The 21,931-nt window shown below is 37.7% G+C and overlaps 1 protein-coding gene across 2 annotated transcripts in view; it reads right to left on the bottom strand.

The window, feature by feature from the left end:
* Positions 1-265: 265 nt before the first annotated feature.
* The window catches only part of LOC144243797 (uncharacterized), a 326,374-nt gene continuing 304,708 nt past the window's right edge, over positions 266-21,931 (bottom strand). For both annotated transcript variants that reach the window (XM_077778943.1, XM_077778944.1), the window contains one exon: positions 266-421. In XM_077778943.1, coding sequence (XP_077635069.1) covers positions 362-421 — 60 coding nt within the window. In that variant the 3' untranslated portion in view covers positions 266-361. The remainder of the gene's footprint in view (positions 422-21,931) is intronic.

The raw sequence follows: 21,931 nt of genomic DNA, 5'->3' as shown, positions 1-21,931 counted from the left end.
ATCTCTCAATGATTTCTAAACATTTTTCTCTTAGCATCGTACAGAATAAATCTACATGTCCTTCCTCATCCATTCAACCAATCAGTAAGTGTGTAGTATCATACCAGCATTGGGGAATCCAAAGAGGGTATATCAAATGAATGGAAATGAAATGAGACAATTAGAATTAAATATTTATTTATATAGTTACATTCTGTTTGGAATGTATTAGTTATGATATGTTAGGGTATGCTGAAGTAGAAATAAAGCCTGACATCTCAGTGGCTTAATATAAAGAAAGTTTATTTTTCACCAAGAAGTAAAGTCTAACGCAGAGTGGGGATACTTCTAGGCAAGTCTCCTCCAAGTGATGAACCAGGAATCAAGATGCTTCCATCTTATAGTTTTGCCAGCTTTGCCAGGTTCTATCCTTCACTTCCAACTGTATAGACAGAAATAGAGAATGGAAAATTATGCAAATTGTTTTATGGTGAGGGTTGTAAATCACTTATATCACCTCAGCCCACATATCCCTGACTAGCGCTCAGTCACATTGTCCAACGGACATACAATGCTGACTGGGAAAGGTGTTCTTCCAGTATCTCCAGAAATCAAATTGTTTGATGAACAAATTGCATTTGTTTCCTATAGGAACTCAGGGGAGTTTACATTGTAGAGCAAACAAATTAAGATTTGAAAAATGGGTAGGAGTTGTATAGGCGACAAATCTGATGGAGGTGCTTAGGACAGAAAAGAAACTGCTGAGCAAAGAGCCAGACAGAGCCAAAGATCCAGGAAGAGCATGGCATGTCCAGAGACCAGGACTTATTACATAAATATTTCTTGGGTTCATACGATGTGTCCATCATTTCCCTAGGTGTTGTAATTATTTTGGCAATGTTGTTTAAAGTAGATGCCTTAGTGAAAGTCTGTCCCCCCCCCCAAAAAAAAAGTTCCTGAGACAAATTTTTGAGTGAATATAGTATATTTACAAAACAATGTCAAAAAGCAAGTGTGTGGACATTGAAAAGTAACGTAGAAAATGAAGATAAACTAATGCCAGTTTGCAGTTTGCATTGTCTAGTTGGCCCTGATACAGGCAACTGTTGTTTGAGCCTGAGAGTCATTATTGGCAGCTTATGAAATGTGTCTCATAACTGCTCCAAGAGGATTTGAGTGGCACACAAGAGATATCCAACACCATCCATTTCCAGTGCCATCCACCTTTTACACTTGTGCCTTCCATTAGTCAATCCATCACAAAACCCCTTCTAAAATAGAAGCCAGTTATTAAAAGTGGATTAGTGGAATCCTCTGTCCCTGCTACTATAAGTCATCATGAGGCACATACTTCAAATGTATTCTCTTAGTCTTACACTATGTTATGGACTGCATGTTTGGGTCCCCACAAAATTCATCCATTGAAGCCATAAGCCCCAATATGATGATATTTGGAGATAGAGCCTTTAGAAGGTAATTAATGGGAAGGCCACATGAACACACAGTAAGAAGGATGCCATCTACAAACCAGGAAAAGAGCTCTCACAAGGAACCAAATGGGCTAACACCTTATTCTTGGACTTCCAGTTTCCAGAACTGTGAGAAATAAATTTCTGTCATTTAAGCAGCCAGTCTATGGTATTTTGTCATGGGTTTAATGTTGTTCTCATCCTTAGCTAGCATTTTGGCTGGACTAGTAGTCTTTCCTAGTGGTCTAGGCTGCTTACCTAGTTAAGATGGCCTGCACCTTCAATCCTAAGGGCTTTGAACTCATTGTTGTTATACTTGCCCAGCCATCAGTTTCTTGAGTATAAAACAAGCAGAACATTTACAAGTAATTCTCTGGTTATACTTCAGCTTATAGCAGCAACCCTAGCTCCTCACAGCAATAATGATCAATTATCCACACTAGTACTGTAATCATTCCTTGTTTGCTGGTCCACTAATGTTAAGAATCCATAGTGACTAAGTGGTAGTTCTAGCTTCAAACAGAGTAGAACCCTTCCTGTGGAGGTAAACTCTTTAGGAAAATAAGGTCTTGGGTCCAGCAGAGCTTAAGCACAAATTTTACAGGTTGATCTCAGAGAATGATCATAAGAGTGCATAATTTTCTGTAAGCCTCTTGCTTCTTGAATCCATGTATTCTATGCACTGGGGACCCAGCACCATATCTTAACCATTAACTAAGTATATTTAAAATCCCAAGGTCAATATTATTGATCTGGCACATTAATTGAGTTTTCAACAGGCCTTTTCACTATTAGGCTAATTACTTCTTGATGACTGGGGTATATAATAATTCAAGTAGATCTTATGATTATAATGATATTTCAGGCACTCTGTAAGGCTCTAAATTGTGGTGCTACTTATAGTACCAGAGAGGTAAAAGGCAATCCATATGCTCCCATATATCAATTCTACAAGGAAAAATCATCAAAAGAGGTTTGATGTAATCAACCAGTCACCAAGGCACTGGCTGGATTCATTGAACTAAAGTATCATTAAAAAGGTTCAACATTGGTGTCTGATGCTTGCAGATACTGAGGTATCCAGATCAGTCTTTTGGAAAGACATCTTACCTTACTGAGTCTGTGCATATAGACTTTATCTCTGCCACCATGGCCACTTAATTCATGAGCCCATTGGGCCGTCTCCAAGCAGAAAATGGAGATAGCTATCATCTTCTCCAATTATTATCAGGTGGCTCCTCTTTGGTTCAGGCTCTTCTCATAGTTTGTATCTACTTCCAGAGGTCTATCCCTATGAATCTTATGAAGACATCCTTTTTGCCCTTCTTGTCTTACTCATTCTATGTTTCTGACCAATAGGCAAGCTATTTTCTAATAGCCATGAATTAACACATATCTATACCTCAAGCCACTTCACCATCCATACAAAGTAAACAAACCAAGCATTTTACTCAATAGCATTTAGGAATACCCAAGACTGGGTCTATGGTGCGGCAGTGGTCCCTATAAAGTATTGTCCATATAATGTACCAACACCAAAATAATCAGTAATATGTCAGTACTCTGAATCTTTGTGGAGTTCATCTCTCATCCAGTGATTCTGGCTCACATGTCTCCTGTAGGAATATTTATATTTCTGGCTACTTCATGATATTACTGTCCAACTACACAAAAGTATGTAATACAAAGAGGGGTCTTTAAGATTTAGAGAGCTCTGGGCAATCTAATGCTTCAGCTACTATATAGCCCAATGTTCCTTCTACCCATACTTCATCACAATCTACCAGATGTGATAGTCTTAATAATTATGATGTTACGGCATGCCAAATATCACCACCCACCTCCCATAAGTAGAGTTTTATTTCTTTCTTTTTTTTTTCTTTTTTGTAATGTTTTATTTATTTCTAGGAGAGAGAGAGAGACAGCATGAGCAGGGGAGGGTCAGAGAGAGAGGGAGTGACAGACTCTGAAACAGGCTCCAGGCTCTGAGCTGGCAGGCAGCACAGAGCCCGACGCGGGGCCCAAACCCACAAACCGCGAGATCATGACCCAAGGGAAAGTCGGACGCTCAACCGACTAAGCCACCCAGGCGCCCCGAGTTTTATTTCTTTCTAATCTATGAGTAATCCAGCTTCAACGTCCCATCACAGGGGTTTGCTTTATATGAACTTTCTTAGTAACTACTAAGTCTTTCATAATTCTTTGAAAATAAAGCCTCAGTCAAAGACTTACATAAAATAATCTATTTGGGAAGTAATCTCATGTATCAACAATTATGGAAAGAAGGACCAAAAAAGGAAAAGAGAAAAATAAATGAACATGAATTGCTGCAGTGGTCATTGGCACAAGTGGAACATGCTCAAACCTTCGTGGCCCACAATGGAAAGAGGCTTATAAACTATCTCTCCGAATTTTTGGCACAGCCTTCTATCCCCTGTACATCAAGGTAGCTCCATGTGTATGAGTATCCCACACTTTGGGGCTGCCTATCCCTGATAATAGAAGGCTTTCTCAGAGAGCCCCATGTTTTGATGACAGATATGCCCCAGGGACAGAAGAACTATGTGGTTTGAGTATGAGGGGATGCACTTTCTGAATGCCCCTGAGTGAAACTAGTCAAGTTCTATATAAAACTGGTCACGGTAACATGATCACAACTGAAGTAAGAGGTGAGGATTGAGGAGATCTGACATAGTACAAAACAAGTATCTGATGCAGTATAATGTGAAAAAGATTGAGAAAAATTAGTTTTGACACTTAGAGAACCGATCCCAAGGATATTTCTGTGAGATGAAAATTATTTCACATTTCATTCTTTAGTAGGTGTCATTGAAGGATTTTGAGCATGGTAAAAATATGCCCACATCTGAATGTTAAAACAATAAAGACAAGTTTGTGGGCAGTGTGAACAGTGCTGGAAGTAGAGGTATAAAGACCAACAAATAAGACTTTTCTGCCAAGACGTGAGATTTGATGACAGTCAAAATGTGGACAGTAAAAATTTAGATGAAATACCCGCTTCAAAGCTATTTTGGGGGAAGAATCAGTGGACTGTGTTTGGGTTGACCAAAAAGAGTATAGGCGAGAGGAATCTCAGATTACCCTGAGATGAGCTACTGAGTAATTTAATTGTGTCACACACAAGTTAGAAACATACAGTAGGAAAAGTTGGCTGGTGTGGGTGAAACCGGAAATACGGAGTTCACTTTGGGTATGTGGAGGTTAAAGAATGGATTGGAAATTTGGATGTGTATATTCGAGATAACAGGGAATATCAGTGTGGAATTCAAGAGAGAGACTTGGGCTAGAGTGGGATTCACAGCATACAGGTGGAATGCTGAGGAAGCTAAAAACAACAGCTTCAGAAAGATTATGACTCATCATGGGGTTCCCCAAGGATAGCTCTCAGCAGTTGTAAGGGAAAAGGGAAAAGACTGAAATTGAAGTAATAAGTCCATGAGACTAAAAACAAAATGAGCTAGGATTCTTGGGATCGTAGTTGTTGGTTTCCACCCCCCTTGATTCTCTAGTTGGGTTGCTAGAATAGGTGGTAGGCATCATGGCTGAACGCGTACCTCATTTGGAGGAAATTGTTTTCCTAGGGGTCAAAACAGTTCTTCCCACTTAGATTGCCCATAAATAACAGCAGCTAACCACTTTTTAAAAGCTAAAGTGTAGTTGACATACAATATTACATTAGTTTCAGGTAAACAACATAGTGATTCTCTAAGTCTATAGGTTACTCTACGCTCACCACAAACATAGCTCATCTGTCACCACACAACTATTGTAGTACCATTGAGTATAATCCCTATGCAGCAGCTTTTATCCTTGTGAGAATATATCAGGTATTGCTTGAGTCTCGAGCCCCCCCCCAAAATGATGCTGCATGCTATGGCTGGGTCATAGTTGGGTTAAACATATGCCCTGGTTTGCCCAGGAGAATCTCAGTTTCTGCCTAATGTACTAACCCTAGTGCTATTATTAATATGCACAGTTCAACTCTCAGAATCATCCATATCTGCATGATAAATTATATGATCCTTCTATCAGTGTGATGAAATATTGATCTCCTCAAGAATCTTAACCAGCTTAGCATAGTTGAGAGCCTCAAACAAGTTTCCTCTGGCCTTAACTATTTGCTTCAGTGTGCTAGGTGAATATCACAATTCTGTATGTGTGCTAAGATGTGGAAAAGCTGGAGAATCTAGGCAACTTGCATGGTGTTATTATCTCAGCTGTAGAGATAAGAATATAGGAAAGGGATGTAGGGATATAGGATATAGAACACAACCATGATCAAACAAGAGGAGAAAAGATAAAAATGCCAGATCTCTCTAAAGGATCCACACTGCTTTCTAAGCATCCTCTATAAAAAAAGACATTCTGTTAATTTAGGCTATGCTCAACGATGCCAATCACAGACTCATTCTGTTTATGTAAAATTATTTTGTGATGCTGACATCACAAGGTCACCTTTTAAGAGTATATAGAAAAGAAAAGTTGTTTTTGGGAACCATTTTGCCATTTGAGGCCCAACCCAATACTTCAGAGGAGCCTTAAAACCAGTGAACTAGAACCTGATATAGAGTATAATTTATTCCGTACACCATTTTCATGTATGTGGTTCCTAATTTTGAATCTTCAAATAACATTGAAATATAGCTTTTCTTGTCAAGCAGGTGTCAAGTCACCTGACTTTAAGATTTACAAAGGAGATTTACAAAAAGTAGCTGAAAAATAGAATTTGGTAAGAACTTAGAATTCTCTCTGTCATAACTGGTCACACATGATTTTTTCCTAAATATTTACCTATACGTTTCAGTTCCTAAAACTAGTTATGACATTCAGCCAGAATATTTCTCTTTGCAAAGTACAAATTCAATTGGAACTAAGTCAGTGAAGAGACCATTAAATAAATATGTTTATGTAAAGAACTTTTCTACCCTAACTTATCCAAGGTCACTCAGTTACCAAATGGCAGAGCAGAGAATCAAAGCCAGATTTAGATGATTTCAAAAGCTCAGGGTTTTGAAAGGATGTTCATAGCTGTCTTTAATGATTTAGCCACTCGCCCATATAACACTTAATTCTCTTCATATTTCTTTTGGTTAGTGAAAGCAGGTATATACTAGTATAGGTCTTTCACAAAAACAAAGTGGTGTAACTGAAACTTTCGAAAAGCAATCTGTAATCTGTCTAGGATACACTTCAAATAAATGGAATGAATAGCTAGAACTTGAGCCTGGTTCTCTTGACCCACATACCAAGTCCTTTTCACCATCCACCTTATTTTAACTGAATAAAACCTTGATTTGAGTCCCACATCAATTACTCCTGGGCAGGCAGCTCTGGGTACATCAACTAACTTCTCTGATGCTCAGATAACTTTTCTTAAAATAGGGAAAATAACATCTAATTTCCTCCTAAGGCTTTAGAAAGACCAAAGGGTAGAATGAATATCTGGAGACCAGATTTTTATTTCCCTATTCCTGAAGTTAAACATTTGATAGTCAAGTCGGTAGTGGCTGATTGTCTAGCAAAATGGAAAGAACATCGCCACTGGGGATTCTCAGATCTAGGTCCAAATTCTTGTTTTTGTCTTCCTAGCTCCACAACCTTACCCAAGTCCCTTATTTTCTGAGCCTCAGTTTCTTTACCTGCAAAACTGGCACACACAATAAATGTTGCTCCAGGATCTATCCGTTATTACTTTAAAAAAAAAATGAAATGGCTATACACAGGTTTAATTACACTCAGGATATTTGTTTAAAGAGACATTTACTATATACTCAGCAAAGTCATATTTGCCTTCTTGAGAGTGACTGAGTTTCAGTTTTTAACTGTAAATCTCACTTTACGTTACAGACAGCCATATCAAATTGAGTTTAAAAAGAGATAATTTATGACCTTCTCAGTGAAAAACAAAACACACCAAAACCTGAAATCCAAGCAGATGATAGAAAGACCTGAGAGAGAAAAGATCTATATGAAAATGAAAGCTTTGCGTGGCTGTAAGAGTATGGGGACAAACACAGAGATTTTGATTGCTGTGTGAAGGGCACGCTGCTGTTGTTTCCTTATTCAGAGCAATGCATTCGGGCAACCTGGAGAGGTGTGAGGCCTTGGAGGAGTCTAGTGAACTGCAGGAATGACTCAGGTGCTGTGAAAGATCTTAGAGTAATTTGCTGATGTGAATTGGCTTCCCCAGTCGCCATTAAGAAGGCCACCTACTGCCAAGTTCAAGCATTAAAATACTATATTTGCCTTCCTGGTTTTGTATTATTTGATTCTCAAACATTCCTTCTTGAAAATTCTGTAAACACAGCAGTAGCCAAGATTCATACCTGGCGATTACTTTCCCAAACTACTTTGGAGGGGGACCTGTCATATCCCACCCATGAGACCTCCTGCTGAGACGCCGACCAAAAAACAGATTGCTTCACACATCAGCAGCCCAGAGTTATTTTGGGTCTCCCACTTACCAGCAATGTGGCCTTGTTTGGGTCACTTAACCTTTTTGGGCTTCTGTTTCCTTATCTATAAACCTATGAGGCTAGGCTGAAGGTCCAGTATTTGCCAGACCTTTCCTGTCCCCATATTTTCTGATACAACATAAGAACTGATAACAAGGATTCCCAAACGAAAACAAATTCAATGTTGCATCCAATTTGGAATGCACTGACGTGATGTTACTAGATTTAGCCTATCTGTGGAGAAAGGGAAAAAAAAAAACAACGGAGTTTACTGGCAGCCTGGGTGAGTCAAAAGGCCAAGCTATTTTTGGTAAAGACCACTAAACTGGTTCAGGCATTTATATGCATTTTCTCAGCAAAAGGACACAAGCATCCTGCTCAAATTCCAGGGAAAGACCTGCCTACAGTTCGGTGCAATTCAGTAGTAAAATAAGTGTACTTAGCTGGATAAGGACAACACACATTGAATGCTGGCTTTGTAACATCATTTGTTAGGCTTCTCAGTCTGCTGGTTGGTAAGGTCATTAAGTGATCTAGTTATATGGTATGGTGCATAGCTTCAGTAGGGACTAAAGAAGCATTTTTAGACTCTTTTATTTTTTTCTTTTTGTCTACATTGAATTGAATTAATAAGTTGTTGTGTCTTATAAAGACAGCTGTGGCCAGTGCTATGCAATATAGTGACCATTATTTCTTTTTTTTTTTTTTAATGTTTTATTTATTTCTAGGAGAGAGAGAGACAGCGCGAGCAGGGGAGGGTCAGAGAGAGAGGGAGTCACAGACTGAAACAGGCTCCAGGCTCTGAGCTGGCAGTCAGCACAGAGCCCGATGCGGGGCTCGAACCCACAAACCGCGAGATCATGACCTAAGCGAAAGTCGGACGCTCAACCGACTAAGCCACCCAGGCGCCCCTAGTGACCATTATTTCTTGAATTTGGAAGGTAACTTTGCAAACTAAAGTCAGATAAGTGGTCTTTCTGTTTATTAGCATGTTGATAATGCTAATAAATAATAGTACTTCCTATTCATCATCGACATGGCTTTCATAATAAAATCGGTGAAATAAAACCAACAAAAACCTAATTTCATAATAAAACCAATGAAAATGATTTCACATGTGAAGCAATCAGCATAGAGGCTAACACATGTAAGCACTAAGTTAACAGTTATTATTAGCCGATTGCTAAAGTAGACTTACAATTATACAAAGTATGCTTTGTAACTTTTGTATTAGATCACTTGACAGCTTACCCTTCAAAGCCTGGAGATTCACATGTTCTTATTCCTTCTCTATTTTGCTACTTAGGGTCTGTTCTTGCCACTTAACATTTATTTTGCCACTTTTCAGGTAAAAAGTTAATCAGATTTACCCTTAACCCCACTAAATATCAACCTCTGAAGATGTAGGCGCTGGGTGAAGCCATCTTCCAACCACGCGGGGACTGAGAAATGAAGACCACATCGAGAAAGCAGGTGGAAGAAATGTAAAAAGAGAAGCCAGGCTATTATGGCATCACTTATACTATAGAATGAGATTATGGTTCCCTTTAGGCTCTTGATCCAACCTAAAACCTTACTCTCCAAATGTTCAGCTATTCATTTTGGTTGATCCAGCTTGAGATAGATTTTATGTCATCTGCAAAAGAACGACTCCTATTAGACACTTGTTAAAAATGCAGTTCCCTCGATTTAATGAGTCATTCTTCAGGTGTGGAGCTGAGGAGTTCTGAATCTTTAACCAGGACCCCAAATGTTCCTCCTGTAAAGCCGGTGTTATGGACTGAATGTGCACCATCCTCCCAGGACCTATGCTGAAGTCCAAACCCCAGTACCTCAAAATGTGACTGTATTTGGAGATAGGGTCTTTACAGAAGTTATTTCAGGTGAAAATAAGTTAATAGGGTGGGTCATAATCCAATGTGACTGGGGTCTTTATGACAAGGGAGATTAGGAGATGGACACATATGGAGGGAAGACCATGCAACAGATGACCCAGGGAGAAGATGGCTATCTACAAGCCAATGAGAGGCCTCAGGAGAAATTAACCCTAACTTTGACCTGGGACTGGAGGTAATACATTTCTGTTGTCATAGGCCACCCTGTGCATGGCTTGTGTTATGACAGCCCAAGGAAACATGTATAATCACATTGGGAAACATCAGTTTGGGGACAGCTCATCCTATGCTAACATCTGTTTTGCAACGTTCCGGGCAAGCAATCCTGCAGCCTTTCTTTGCATCTCCCTGCAAAGGGAATCCATTCCAGCATGGCCTGGCCCACATTGGAACATTTCAGCAAAAATCATCTTTACTTTCTGCTGAAACTTATGTTATGATAATTAAAGTTCATAATGATGAATCTAAAGTGGTTTCAGAACAAAGAAAACATTTTACTCACTGAAATTCTAATATTATATATTCTCTTTGCAGTATAATATTTGATATGAATATTCTAGACTTTAATTTAGAGCATTTGACAAACATTATTTGGTTATAACTAGCACTTTCAATGCACTGATAGTTCTGGATAAAAGGTAGTTTACCATAATTTCTAAAGCAGAATGAGATTAAAATATTATATGTGAAGTTTTCCTCCCCTAGGGAGTTTGAACTTCTGACGTGCAATCACCAAATGATAAAATCTCAATAGGTTTTGCTTCCCAGTCCCTTTTGAGGTCAGATCTTTAGTCTGAGAAGAAACATTCCTTGCATACAGATTTCTGTTTGCACCTCACATGCAGATAAACTTACAGGCAACACTTCTGTTAGAAATTAATATTTTTACTGTTTTATTTAAAACAGTTCTACCAACTCTTTTACTGAAATAATGATTATTTTGGACAGGTGCTGTCCAGTGGAGTTGTGGAAACTGATTACCTGTATAAGTGGTCCCCCAAACCTTTTCCATTTTAGAAAGGATATTTCTCACATTAAAGCAGACCCTGACAGACTAAAGTTTAATAAAGGTCCTTTCACTTCAGCTGACTCTATTGAAACTCGTATTAATAGGGATAACAAAATAACAACAATAATAACTCACATTTATTTACTGCCTTATTAGAGGACTTTAAATGTATTGCCTCATTTAGTATAATTATCAATTGATAAAGCCTATATTTACTATTTGTGTTTTACAGATGGAACACAGAGAAGTTTATTTTTTTATTATTTTTTAATAGTTTATTTATTTTTGAGACAGAGAGAGACAGAGCATGAGTGGGGGAGGGGCACAGAGAGAGGGAGACACAGAATCTGAAGCAGACTGTCAGCACAGAGCCCGACAGGGGGCTCAAACCCATGAACCATGAGATCATGACCCGAGCCGAAGCCGGATACTTAACTGACTGAGCCGCCCAGGGCACCTGAAAACTCAGAGAAGTTTAATAACTCAAAATCATGCACTTCAGTAAATAGCAGAACCAAGTTCTTTTTTTTTTTTTTTTTTAAATTGTGTTTGAGTACAGCTGACACACAATGTTACATCAGTTTCAGGTGTACAACTTAGTGATCCCACAAGTCTACAGGCTATGGTGTGCTCACCATAAGGGTAGCTACCATCTGTCACCATACAATGCTGTTATCATATTATTGACTATATTTCCTGTGCTGTGTCTTTTATTCCCATCACTTATCAGCAATCTTGTTTTTTTAATGTTTATTTATTTTTGAGAGAAACAGTGACAGAGCCTGAGTGGGGGAGGGGCAGAGAGAGAGAGGGAGAGACACAGAATCTGAAGCAGGCTCCAGGCTCTGAGCTGTCAGCACAGAGCCCAACACAGGACTCGAACTCATGAACCATGAGATCATGACCTGAGCTGAAGTCAGATGCCTAGGCCACTGGAGCCACCCAGGTGCCCCTCCCATGACTTATTTATTCCACAGCTGGAAGCCTGTATCTCTCACTCTCTTCTACCCATTTTTGCCCATCCCCCTTCCGTCCTCTTTGCCTCTGGCAACCCTCACCTTGCAGACCCAAGTTTCTTACCAAGTTTGGTTTGGCTTTAAAATCTTGCTCTCAGTTACTGGTGTTCATTCTATTAGGGGAAAACATAGTCTGAGGAAAGAAAAAATCATCCTCTAGGCAACATCTGTAAAACATCTGTGAAACAGGGATAGTAACACCTTCCCCTTGAGATTATGGTAAAGAGTAAGTATCAGTGTAATTTATCTTAGTAGCTGGCCATAGTTCTTGGCAGATATTTCTTAAGTGCCTTATAAATGTTGATTTCCTCTCTTTTAGCAATTGTTGCCATGTATTTCCAGGGCATTAAACTGGGTCACACCAGAAAACCTGTACCACGTGGAAGGCATAGCTACTCCTGCCTTTCTAGAGTTTATATCCAAATGTAAATGCAAAAGACTGTGAAAGGAACAGGGTACAAATAATCTATTTCAGTGAGTGTTTTGTGTGGGTATTTTATAGCCAGACTTCACTGGATTGGCATTCTGTCTCCACAATTTCTACCCACCATTTATAAATTTGTAAGCCAAGGTCCTTATCCATAGAATGAGGATCTACTTCATGGGATTGACATGAGAACTTTAATAGTTATTCCTTATCGGTGTTAATTTGGACCAAGGAGGTTGTGAGAATTTTGATTATTCATCGATTATCTCGTTCAGTTCTCAATGACTTGATGAAATGTGTACTAGTTAACTCTTCTCAGGTTGAGGTAACCAAGACACAGAAAGGTAAATATGTGACAAATGTCACACGGCCAATTCGGTGGTGCAGCTGGGATGCCATTGGGCAGTGTGGCCGTACAGCCCCGTCTCTTCACAACCCACACAACACTGGCTTATAGATCATAAACGATGTATGTGAAGCTTCAGAATATTCAAATGCAAAAAAGGGATATTTATTATATTATCAATGTGTGAAAAATAAAAACATACTGATTAAAAAGTTTTTCCGTGCCCTGAAAGGAGAGAATAAAAGGTTGTCCAATTTGTGAGAATAATAATGCCTTTAAGGTACACTAAACAACATTATGCTGCTTTTTTTTTGTTAATTCCCTAAAAGACAGAAAGGCCCAAATATATGAAATTGATGATATTTCCAGACTCTTTAGATTTTTGCTTCCTCACGTCATTTCAAAGGGTGGCTTCTAACTTGATGACTTTTCCCATTAGCTCTGGGCCACTCAGCTGGCTTTTTCTAACAAAGGTCCACAGATAAATCATGTGTGGCTGACATGATTTCCTTGAAGTTCTCAGTGGTCTAATCTGCCTTGATGTGGCTCCTTTCATGGTTTCATGTGGCATTTGTGGTACATGAGTGGGCATACGGCCAACATGGTCATTTTGCAGCCATTTGTTTTCTCTTCAAAATGAAGATTGTGTTTAAATGAAAAATTGTGTTCCAGGCAAAAATTATTTCCCTTTGAAGCTCTATCTCCTAACATGACATTTAAAGGTTTTTGTGGAGAGGGGCGCCTGGGTGGCTCAGTTGATTAAGTCTCTGACTTTGGCTCAGGTCATGATCTCGCAGTTCATGAGTTCAAGCCCTTGTGTTGGCTCTGTGCTGACAGCTCAGAGCCTGGAACCTGCTTCAGATTCTGTGTCTCCTTCTCCCTCTGCCCCTCCACCTCTCATGTTCTCTCTCTCTCTCAAAAATAAATAAACATTAAAAATTAAGGTTTTGTGGAGAGAAATAATTTGTATTTTTACATATTTGTCCACGTTAATTTTGTACATCAATTTACAGTGACGAAGGCAAAATTCAGATCATCCTCTTTTCTTAAATATTAAGACAGGAGCTATTCAGAGAAGCTTGTGGTTTTTATATTGAAAACTATAAAACATTAATAAAAGAAACTGAAGAAGATACGAATAAATTGAAAAATACTCTGTGCTTATGGATTAGAAGAATTACTATCATTAAAATGCCCATACTAACCAGTATGGATCTATAGATTCAATGCAGTCCTTATTAAAATTCCAATGGCATTTTTCACAGAAGTAGAATAAAAAGACCTAAAATTTGTATGGAGCTATAAAGGACCCTAAATAGCTAAAACAATTTTTTTAGTGTTTATTTATTTTTGAGAGAGAGAGAGAGAGAGAGAGAAAGAGCATGAGCAGGGGAGGATCAGAGAGAGAGGGAGACAGAAGATTCGAAGGAGGCTTGAATTCAACTGTGAGATCATGACCTGATCATGACCTAAGCTGAAGTTTCACATTTAACTGATTGAGCTGCCCAGGCACCCCACTAAAGCAGTCTTAAAAAGAATAAAGCTGAGGATCTCACATTCTCTGATTCTAGATTCTATTACAAAGCTATAGTAATTAAAACAATGTCTAATTGGCATAAAAATAGACACATAATCAATGGAATATAATAAAAAGCTCAGAAATAAATCCATGCATGTATGGTCAACTAATTTTTTAATTTTTTTAAATGTTTATTTATTTTTGAAGGAGAGAGAGACAGAGTGTGACTAGGGGAGGGGAGAGAAAGAGAAACAGAGACACAGAATCAGAAGCAGGCTCCAGGCTCTGAGACAGTAGCACAGAGACTGACACGTGGCTCTAACTCATGAGCTGTGAGATCATAACCTGAGCCTAAGTCGGACGCTTGACTGACTGAGCCATCCAGGCGCCCCTATGGTCAACTAATTTTTAACAAAGGGGCCAAGAATATACAGTGGGGAAAGGACAGTGTCAATAAATGGGTTGTTGGGAAAATTAGACAGTCACATGCAAAAGGGTGAAACTGGACCACTATCTTATACCATACACAAAAATTAACTCAAAGTGGATTAAACACTTGAATGTATGACCTGAAACCATAAAACTCCTACAAGAAAACACAGGTGGCAAGCTCCTTGGCCTAGGTCTTGGGAATGATTTTTTTGAATCTCACACCAAAAGCAAAAGCAATAAAAACAAAAGTAAACAAGTGGAACTACATCGAACTAAGTAGATTCTGTCCGCACAGCAAAGGAAACCACCAACAAAATTAAAAGGCAAGTTACTGAATGGGAGAAAATATTTGCAAATCATATATCTGATAAGGAGCTAATACACAAAATATATTTTAAAAAAATCATACAGCTAAATAGCAAAAAAAAAAAATCTGATTAAAAAATGGGCAGATCTGAGGCGCCTGGGTGGCTCAGTGGGTTAAGTGTCCGACTTTGGCCCAGGTCATGATCTTACAGTTAGTGGGTTTGAGCCCCACGTTGGGCTCTGTGCTATTAGCTCAGAGTTTAAAGCCTGATTCTGTCTCCCTCTCTCTCTGCCCCTCCCCCACTCATGCTCTGTCTCTGTCTCTCTCTAAAATAAAATAAAAACGTTAAATTTAAAAAAAAAACATAAAATAAAAATGGGCAGATCTGAATATATATTTTTTCAACAGATACATGAAAAAATTCTCTACATCTTTTTGAAATGTAAATCAAAACCACAGTGAGCTACCTCTCACACTTGTGAGATGGCTATTAGAATGACTATTGTCAGAAGGACTACAAATAACAAGCATTGGTGAGAATGTGGAGAGAAAGGGAACCCTTGAACACTGTTGGTGTGTGTAAATTGGGAGAGCCACTATGGAAAACGGTATGGAGTTTCCTCAAAAAATTAAAAGTAGAATTCTATATGATATAACAGTTACACTTGTGGGTATTTATCTGAAGGACACTAAAATACGAATTTAAAAAGATACATGCACCCCCATGTTCACTGAAGCATTATTTATGATAGCCCAGATATGGAAACAACTTAAATGTCCATCAGTGGATGGATGAATGGATAAAGAAATTGTGTGGTGTGTATGTGTTTGTGTGTGAATACGAATATTATCCAGCCACAAAAAAAGAATGAAATCGAGGGCATGATGCTAAGTGAAATAAGTCAGAAAGAGAAAGAAAAATACCATATGATCTCTGTTGTATGTGGCTTCCTCTTATATTAAAAAACAAAGCAAAACAATTTCATGGATACAATGGTTGTGTTTTTGCCAGAGACAAAGGGTGGAGAAAATGAGTGAAGTGTTTTGGGGGTATTTTTTTAGCTATAATAAATTGAATTTTTAAAAATCTTCTTCAAGGAAACATTGGCATATTGGAATGTGGGCATTTGTTGAGGCTACATTTCTGGCCAGCAAAATGAAAGCAATTATACAATCTCAGGAACCACTCCTTGATAAGGTCTCTACTTTCTCAAGTTGTCTGTGCTTTGTCTGTACTTTTCTCTTAAATGAAAGGCTGGGAATATAGTCTGACACAGTTTGTTGTACCTTGAAAACTTATAGTCTTCCTTTTAATATATAATGAGAACCAAGCTGCATATCCTATTTTCCTTTTTGCCCTGACTTCCAAGAAACTCAGAAGTACAATTCTGGCTCACATGCAGGATTCTGCACTAAGCCCACATTTTCTACTGTTAAGTTTCAACCTCCCCACCATCCCCTTACCCTTATTACTTAACTTTCTTATTACTTATCCTTATTACTTGACATTCTCTATGTCATCTTCTGTTTATAGTTTGACTTTTTTCTTGTTTCCAGGCATCATGATGTATATTGTTTTAGGTGGTGCAAATTGTTTTGAGTTCTTGAAGAGACTATATAATTGCACAGGCCCAGATTCTAGGTCTTGACCCTGTCACTCAAAAGCTGTGTCATCTCAGGCCAAGAACTGAATTTGACATTCATTTTTTCATTTATAGATTGGGTAATACCTCCAGATATAGTGTGAAGATTAAATGAATTAACATATGTTAAGTACCTTAGCACTTAAAAAAAAATTTAACCAGGGGTGCCTGGGTGGCTCAGTCAGTTAAGTGTCTGATTCTTGTTTTCAGCTCAGGTTATTATCTTGTGATTCGTGGATTCAAGCCCTGCATGGGGCTCTGTGCTGACAGTGAGGGAGCCTGCTTGGGGTTCTCTCTCTCTCTCTTCTCCTCCCATGTGTGCTCTCTCTCTCAAAATAAATAAACTTAAAAAATAAAAATTAGCCATTGACCACCCTGAAGGTAAAGTGTGGTCCTGATATTCACTAACTGCAATAGCAAGTAGAAAAATTTAAATATCAAAGTTACCATCAATAAAGGCATTCATTCCTAGATCTAAAATGTTTGGGTTTCCCTATAAATAAAGAAATCAGATGGGCATGTGTTTTGTAATTTCAGTTTCACTTAACTCCTTTATGAAAATATTTCTTACAGTTCTGGGCCTAGTAATCCTAAAATTATTACCTGATAGAGAGATTAATCCTACCTAATTAAAAGATCTAGCACCAAAAAAAATCAGAATCCCATTTCCTACTCTTTCTTCTTACTTCCTTTCTTTCCTGCTTTCCTAGCACTAAGATGTCTGTGATGTCCCTTGAAGAAGTAGAAAAGAAATAAAGAGACCTAACATTTGTTGATTCCCTCTGCATGAACCAACCAGGTCCTGTGCTAGAAGCTCTAACAAGAATCCTCATGCCTTAGGCAGATGCTTATACTCCCACTTATGTTGCAGATTCAGGGGAGAAAAATGTAACTTCCAACATTCTACGTTTAGTAAGTTGCAGAGTTGGATCCAAACCCTGGTTTATTTTTTTATAAAGTACATCTTCTAAGTTTTTTAAAAAAAATTTTGTTGAACTATAACTTTAATAAGTTATAGAGTTTGGGATAATAAGTGTCCTAGCTTGTCTCTGTCTGTCTCAATTTTGCCATTCGCATGAATGATAGTTGGTCTGGGAATAAAATTCAAGGCTCATAATCTTTTTTCAGCATTTTGAAGATGTTGCTTACATGTTCTTTTGAACTGGTTTTAAAAATGAGGAGGCTTGGGGTACCTGGGTGGCTCAGTCAGTTAAGTGTTCGACTTCAGCTCAGGTCATGATCTCACAGTTTGTTGAGTTCAAGCCTTGCTTCGGGCTCTGTGTTGACAGCTCAGAGCCTGGAGCATGCTTTAGATCCTGTGTCTCTCTCTCTCTCTCTTTGCCCTTCTCCAACTCACACTCTGTCTCTTACACTCTGTCTGTCTGTCTCTCTCTCAAAAAATAAAAATGTTAAACAATAATGATAAAAAAAATTAAAATGAGGAGTCTTCTCAGTCTTTCTTGTTCCCTATCTATTTTTCTTTCTGGAAGCTTTTAGAATTTCCCCTTATATATGGAGTTCTAGAGTTCCACTTAGGATATATTGAAGTGTAGGTGTTTCTTCCCACTTTCCAGGAACAGTTGCACAAGCTGCCCTATGTTTCTCTCAGGGGTAGAATAAGATACACTCACTACTTCCCCTATTTATTTTCTATTTTAAAATTAAAATGAAATTTACATAACATAAAATTAATCCTTTCCAAGTGTACGATTCAGTGTTATTTAGTGTATTCAGTATATTGTGCATCCATATATTTTATCTAGTTCCAGACATTCTCATCACTACCAAAGAAAACCCAATATTCGTTAAGCAGTCAGCGCCTATTCTTGAGTTTTATGTGCATATTTCTGTAATGAAGTAATATACTTATGACACTTAAAAAGAAAAGGAATACTTACTAGGATTGTGGCCATTTATGAAAGCCATATTTTGAAAGGTTCAATAACAACATGATTTTTTTTAAGTTTATTTATTGATTTTGAGAGACCAAGACAGAGGAGGAGGGCAGAGAGAGAGAGGAAGAGAGATAATCCCAAGCAGTCTCAGCACTGTCAGCGCCAAGCCCAACGTGGGGCTCAATCTCACCAACTGTGAGATCATGACCTGAGCTGAGATTTGGATTTGGATGTTTGACTGATGGAACCACCCGGGCATCCTCCCAAATGCTATCTTTAAACAGGATAATGATCTGTGAGGGGAGGGCACACTTCTTAAAACCATAGCATGGTGTCTGGCTACATTCTGGCTACTGTAACAACAATACCATAAATCGGGTGGTTTCTAAACAGCAAACATTTATTTTTCACAGTCCTGGAGGTTGGGAAGTTCAAGATAATGGCACTGGCAGATGTGGTGTCAACTGGGGACCCTCTTCCTCATAGGTGGCTTGTTTTGACTGTGTCTTTACGTGGTGGAAGGAGCAAGAGAGCTTTCTTAAGTCTCTTTTTTAAGAGCATTAATTCCTTATAAAAAGCTCTGTTCTGCTGAGAACAAACTGAGGACTTATGGGTGTGTGGGGGGAGGGGAGAGATGGGCATGGAGGAGGGCACTTGTGGGGATGAGCACTGGGTGTTATATGAAAACCAACTTGACAATAAACTATTTGTAAAAAATAAATAAATAAATAAAACTAAAACATTAAAAATTTTTTTAATTAAAAAAAAAAAAAGCTCTGTTCTCATGACCTAACCTACTCCCAAAGTTATAACCTCATAACCTCTTGGGGGTTATGATTTCAGGGTATGAATTTGAGAATAGACATAAACATTCAATTCAACATTATACAAAACCATCATTTAAATGGAAACACAGCCAAAAACTGAAAGAAAATATTGACGTGACATATAGCTGACAAGGAATTGTCATCTAGAAGACACAAAGAACACTTCTAGGTCAATTGCAAGTTTCAAATCCAAATTTTTTTGAATGAGCCAAATATTTGGCCAGATACATCGTAAAAATAAAAAGATATTTGAATGGTTAATAGACTCATGAAAAGAGGCTCAACATCATTAGTCAGAAGATAAATGCAAATAATAACACTACTTAAATAAAATATCCCTACCAACCATTAGAATAGCTAAAATAAAAAACACTGATGACACTGAGTGGCACCAAGAATTTGAAGCAATAGAGCTCTATACATTTTGGGGGGAAATGTAAAGACATACAGCTGATTTGGAAGACAGTCTAGCTGTATCTTATAAAGTTAAATATACCCTTATTATATGTCTTAGCAATTGCATTTCTAGGTGTTTACTAAAAAGAGTTGAAAACATATGACCATACAATGACTTTTACATAAATTGTTTTTCATAAGAATAAAAAAACTAAAAGTGTTTTTCATAATAATAAAAAAACTAGAAACAACCCACATGTGTAAGAGCTAGTGAGAAGATAAACATAGTGGTATGCCCATACTATGGAATACTACATAGAAATAAGCAGGGGCAAGCTACTCATACATATACAAACTAACATTGATGACTCTCAAAACAATTATGCTCAATGAAAAAAGCCAGGCATGAAAGAGTACCTACTTTGTAATTTCTTATATTGAAGCAAAACAAATCCCTAGTGATAGAAAACAGTAAATGATTGCCTAGGGCCAGGGTGGAGAGATTGACTGAGATCAGGCACAAGGGAACTTTCATGGGTAACATATTTTATCTATATCTTGATGTTGATGGTGATTACATAAGTGTAGATATTTATCAAAACTTATTCAACTGTACACTAAATGTATGCATCTTGTGTGTAATTTATACTTCAATAGAGCTGATTCAAATAAAAACAATAGCCTGGGAACAAATAAAAATGCAAATGGTTATCATGGAAGAGATAGAAGGTTTCAGGAAAAAGAACCATTTTTATGTAATGTTTGATAGACTACCATGTGTTGGTAAGTATTCAACTTGCTGTGTGACTCCTCAAATGATAAATAAGAATAAGAACTGTCTTAGGAGAACATGAGTAAAATATTCTGAAAACTGGAAATTTTCCAGTTTGACATTTGAGAACTTTTAAATTTTCTGAGTTGATAAAATGCAAAAGTCCTCTAACATGTGAAAAGTTTTGACATCATATTGACTTAATACAATTAATCTTCTTACAACTTCCTTTGATAATATTAATGTTTTGTGATTTCCCTTGAAATACCTGAATTATGAAGCCAGAAATGAAAACTGCATTAAAATATGCATTAGAATGAGAAAATATTGGACCATGTTCCATCCTTGGCTCTATGCTATCTAGATACATGAACTTGAAATGAGTGGTATCCATGCAACTTCTTCTGTAAGTTGTAAAATCAAAGTATGTGTTAAATTTCTACATCCTTCCAATTCTTAAATCCCTCTACTAATTACCCTAACGAAAGACTGGGATTTTATATTTGGCCCTAGAATGATTTGTGGAACCATAAGAGGGCAGCATTCCATTTACACAATCTCTTACACAATTTTCTGTAAGTGCTCAGGACACTAAAATTACAGGACTTTGACAACAAAAGATAACTGATAAAAGATAGATTCTGTCACAATGAGAGAGATTCCAGTGTTTTGAATCATTGCTCTAACTGTTAGCTATATTATCTGCCTTATAAGCTCGTCATGTGACAAGGACAGGAGGCCATGGAAGCTTGCTCAGTTCAAGGTTACGATAATAAATTCCCGATTTACAGAACTAAATGCTCTTTTCTTTTCATTCTGTCCTGTTTCATCATCTCCTGGTCACTCATCTTAACCTGGAGATTGGAATGTCCTTTTTCTCTCTCATTGGCATTTAGTTCATCCTTCTATATAGCGTTGAAGTACCTTCTCATTCTCTTAGGAAATCACCTCTATCTTCCATAGTTAGAGGAAAAGAATGTTTACTAATTGGGAAAGAAAGATGCAAGTACTGGGAAACAGGGGAAACTACCAGTTACCAGCTATGTCCATGCCCAAAGGACAATCTGTCACCCCGTTGGGCTTCCATGGGTCTCTGAAAGAATACATTTGATTTACTTCAAATTACTATCTTCTTTATATTCACTTGAGTGTAAAGTGTCTCACGGTAATGGAATAAATACAAACAAACAAACAACACAATGACTCATGAAGCTTTTATTTGAAATAAAGAAACTTGCTCAGGCAGGCAAAATAATCCATGAGATAACACAGCAGAATTTACAAGCTGGGGGAATCTAGAAATGCTATATAAATCTGCACCTTGCTATAAGACCAGAGCAAAGTCATGCTTAAAAATGAAAAAGAAAATGTCATTTGGTTACAAATGCTTTTCTAATTATACTGACTCTATTTTAATATGTAAAATCTATTTTGATGTAGTGTTAGGATGTTAATAAATGTAAATTGCTTTTATCCTGACCTTCTGTTTTATTGTTTCTCCTCAGCTTTTATTACAGAATTGT

This window comes from Crocuta crocuta, unplaced genomic scaffold (assembly GCF_008692635.1).
Source record: "Crocuta crocuta isolate KB4526 unplaced genomic scaffold, BGI_CrCroc_1.0 scaffold448, whole genome shotgun sequence".
NCBI lineage: Eukaryota > Metazoa > Chordata > Mammalia > Carnivora > Hyaenidae > Crocuta > Crocuta crocuta.
This window is presented reverse-complemented; position numbering and strand designations above follow the sequence as displayed.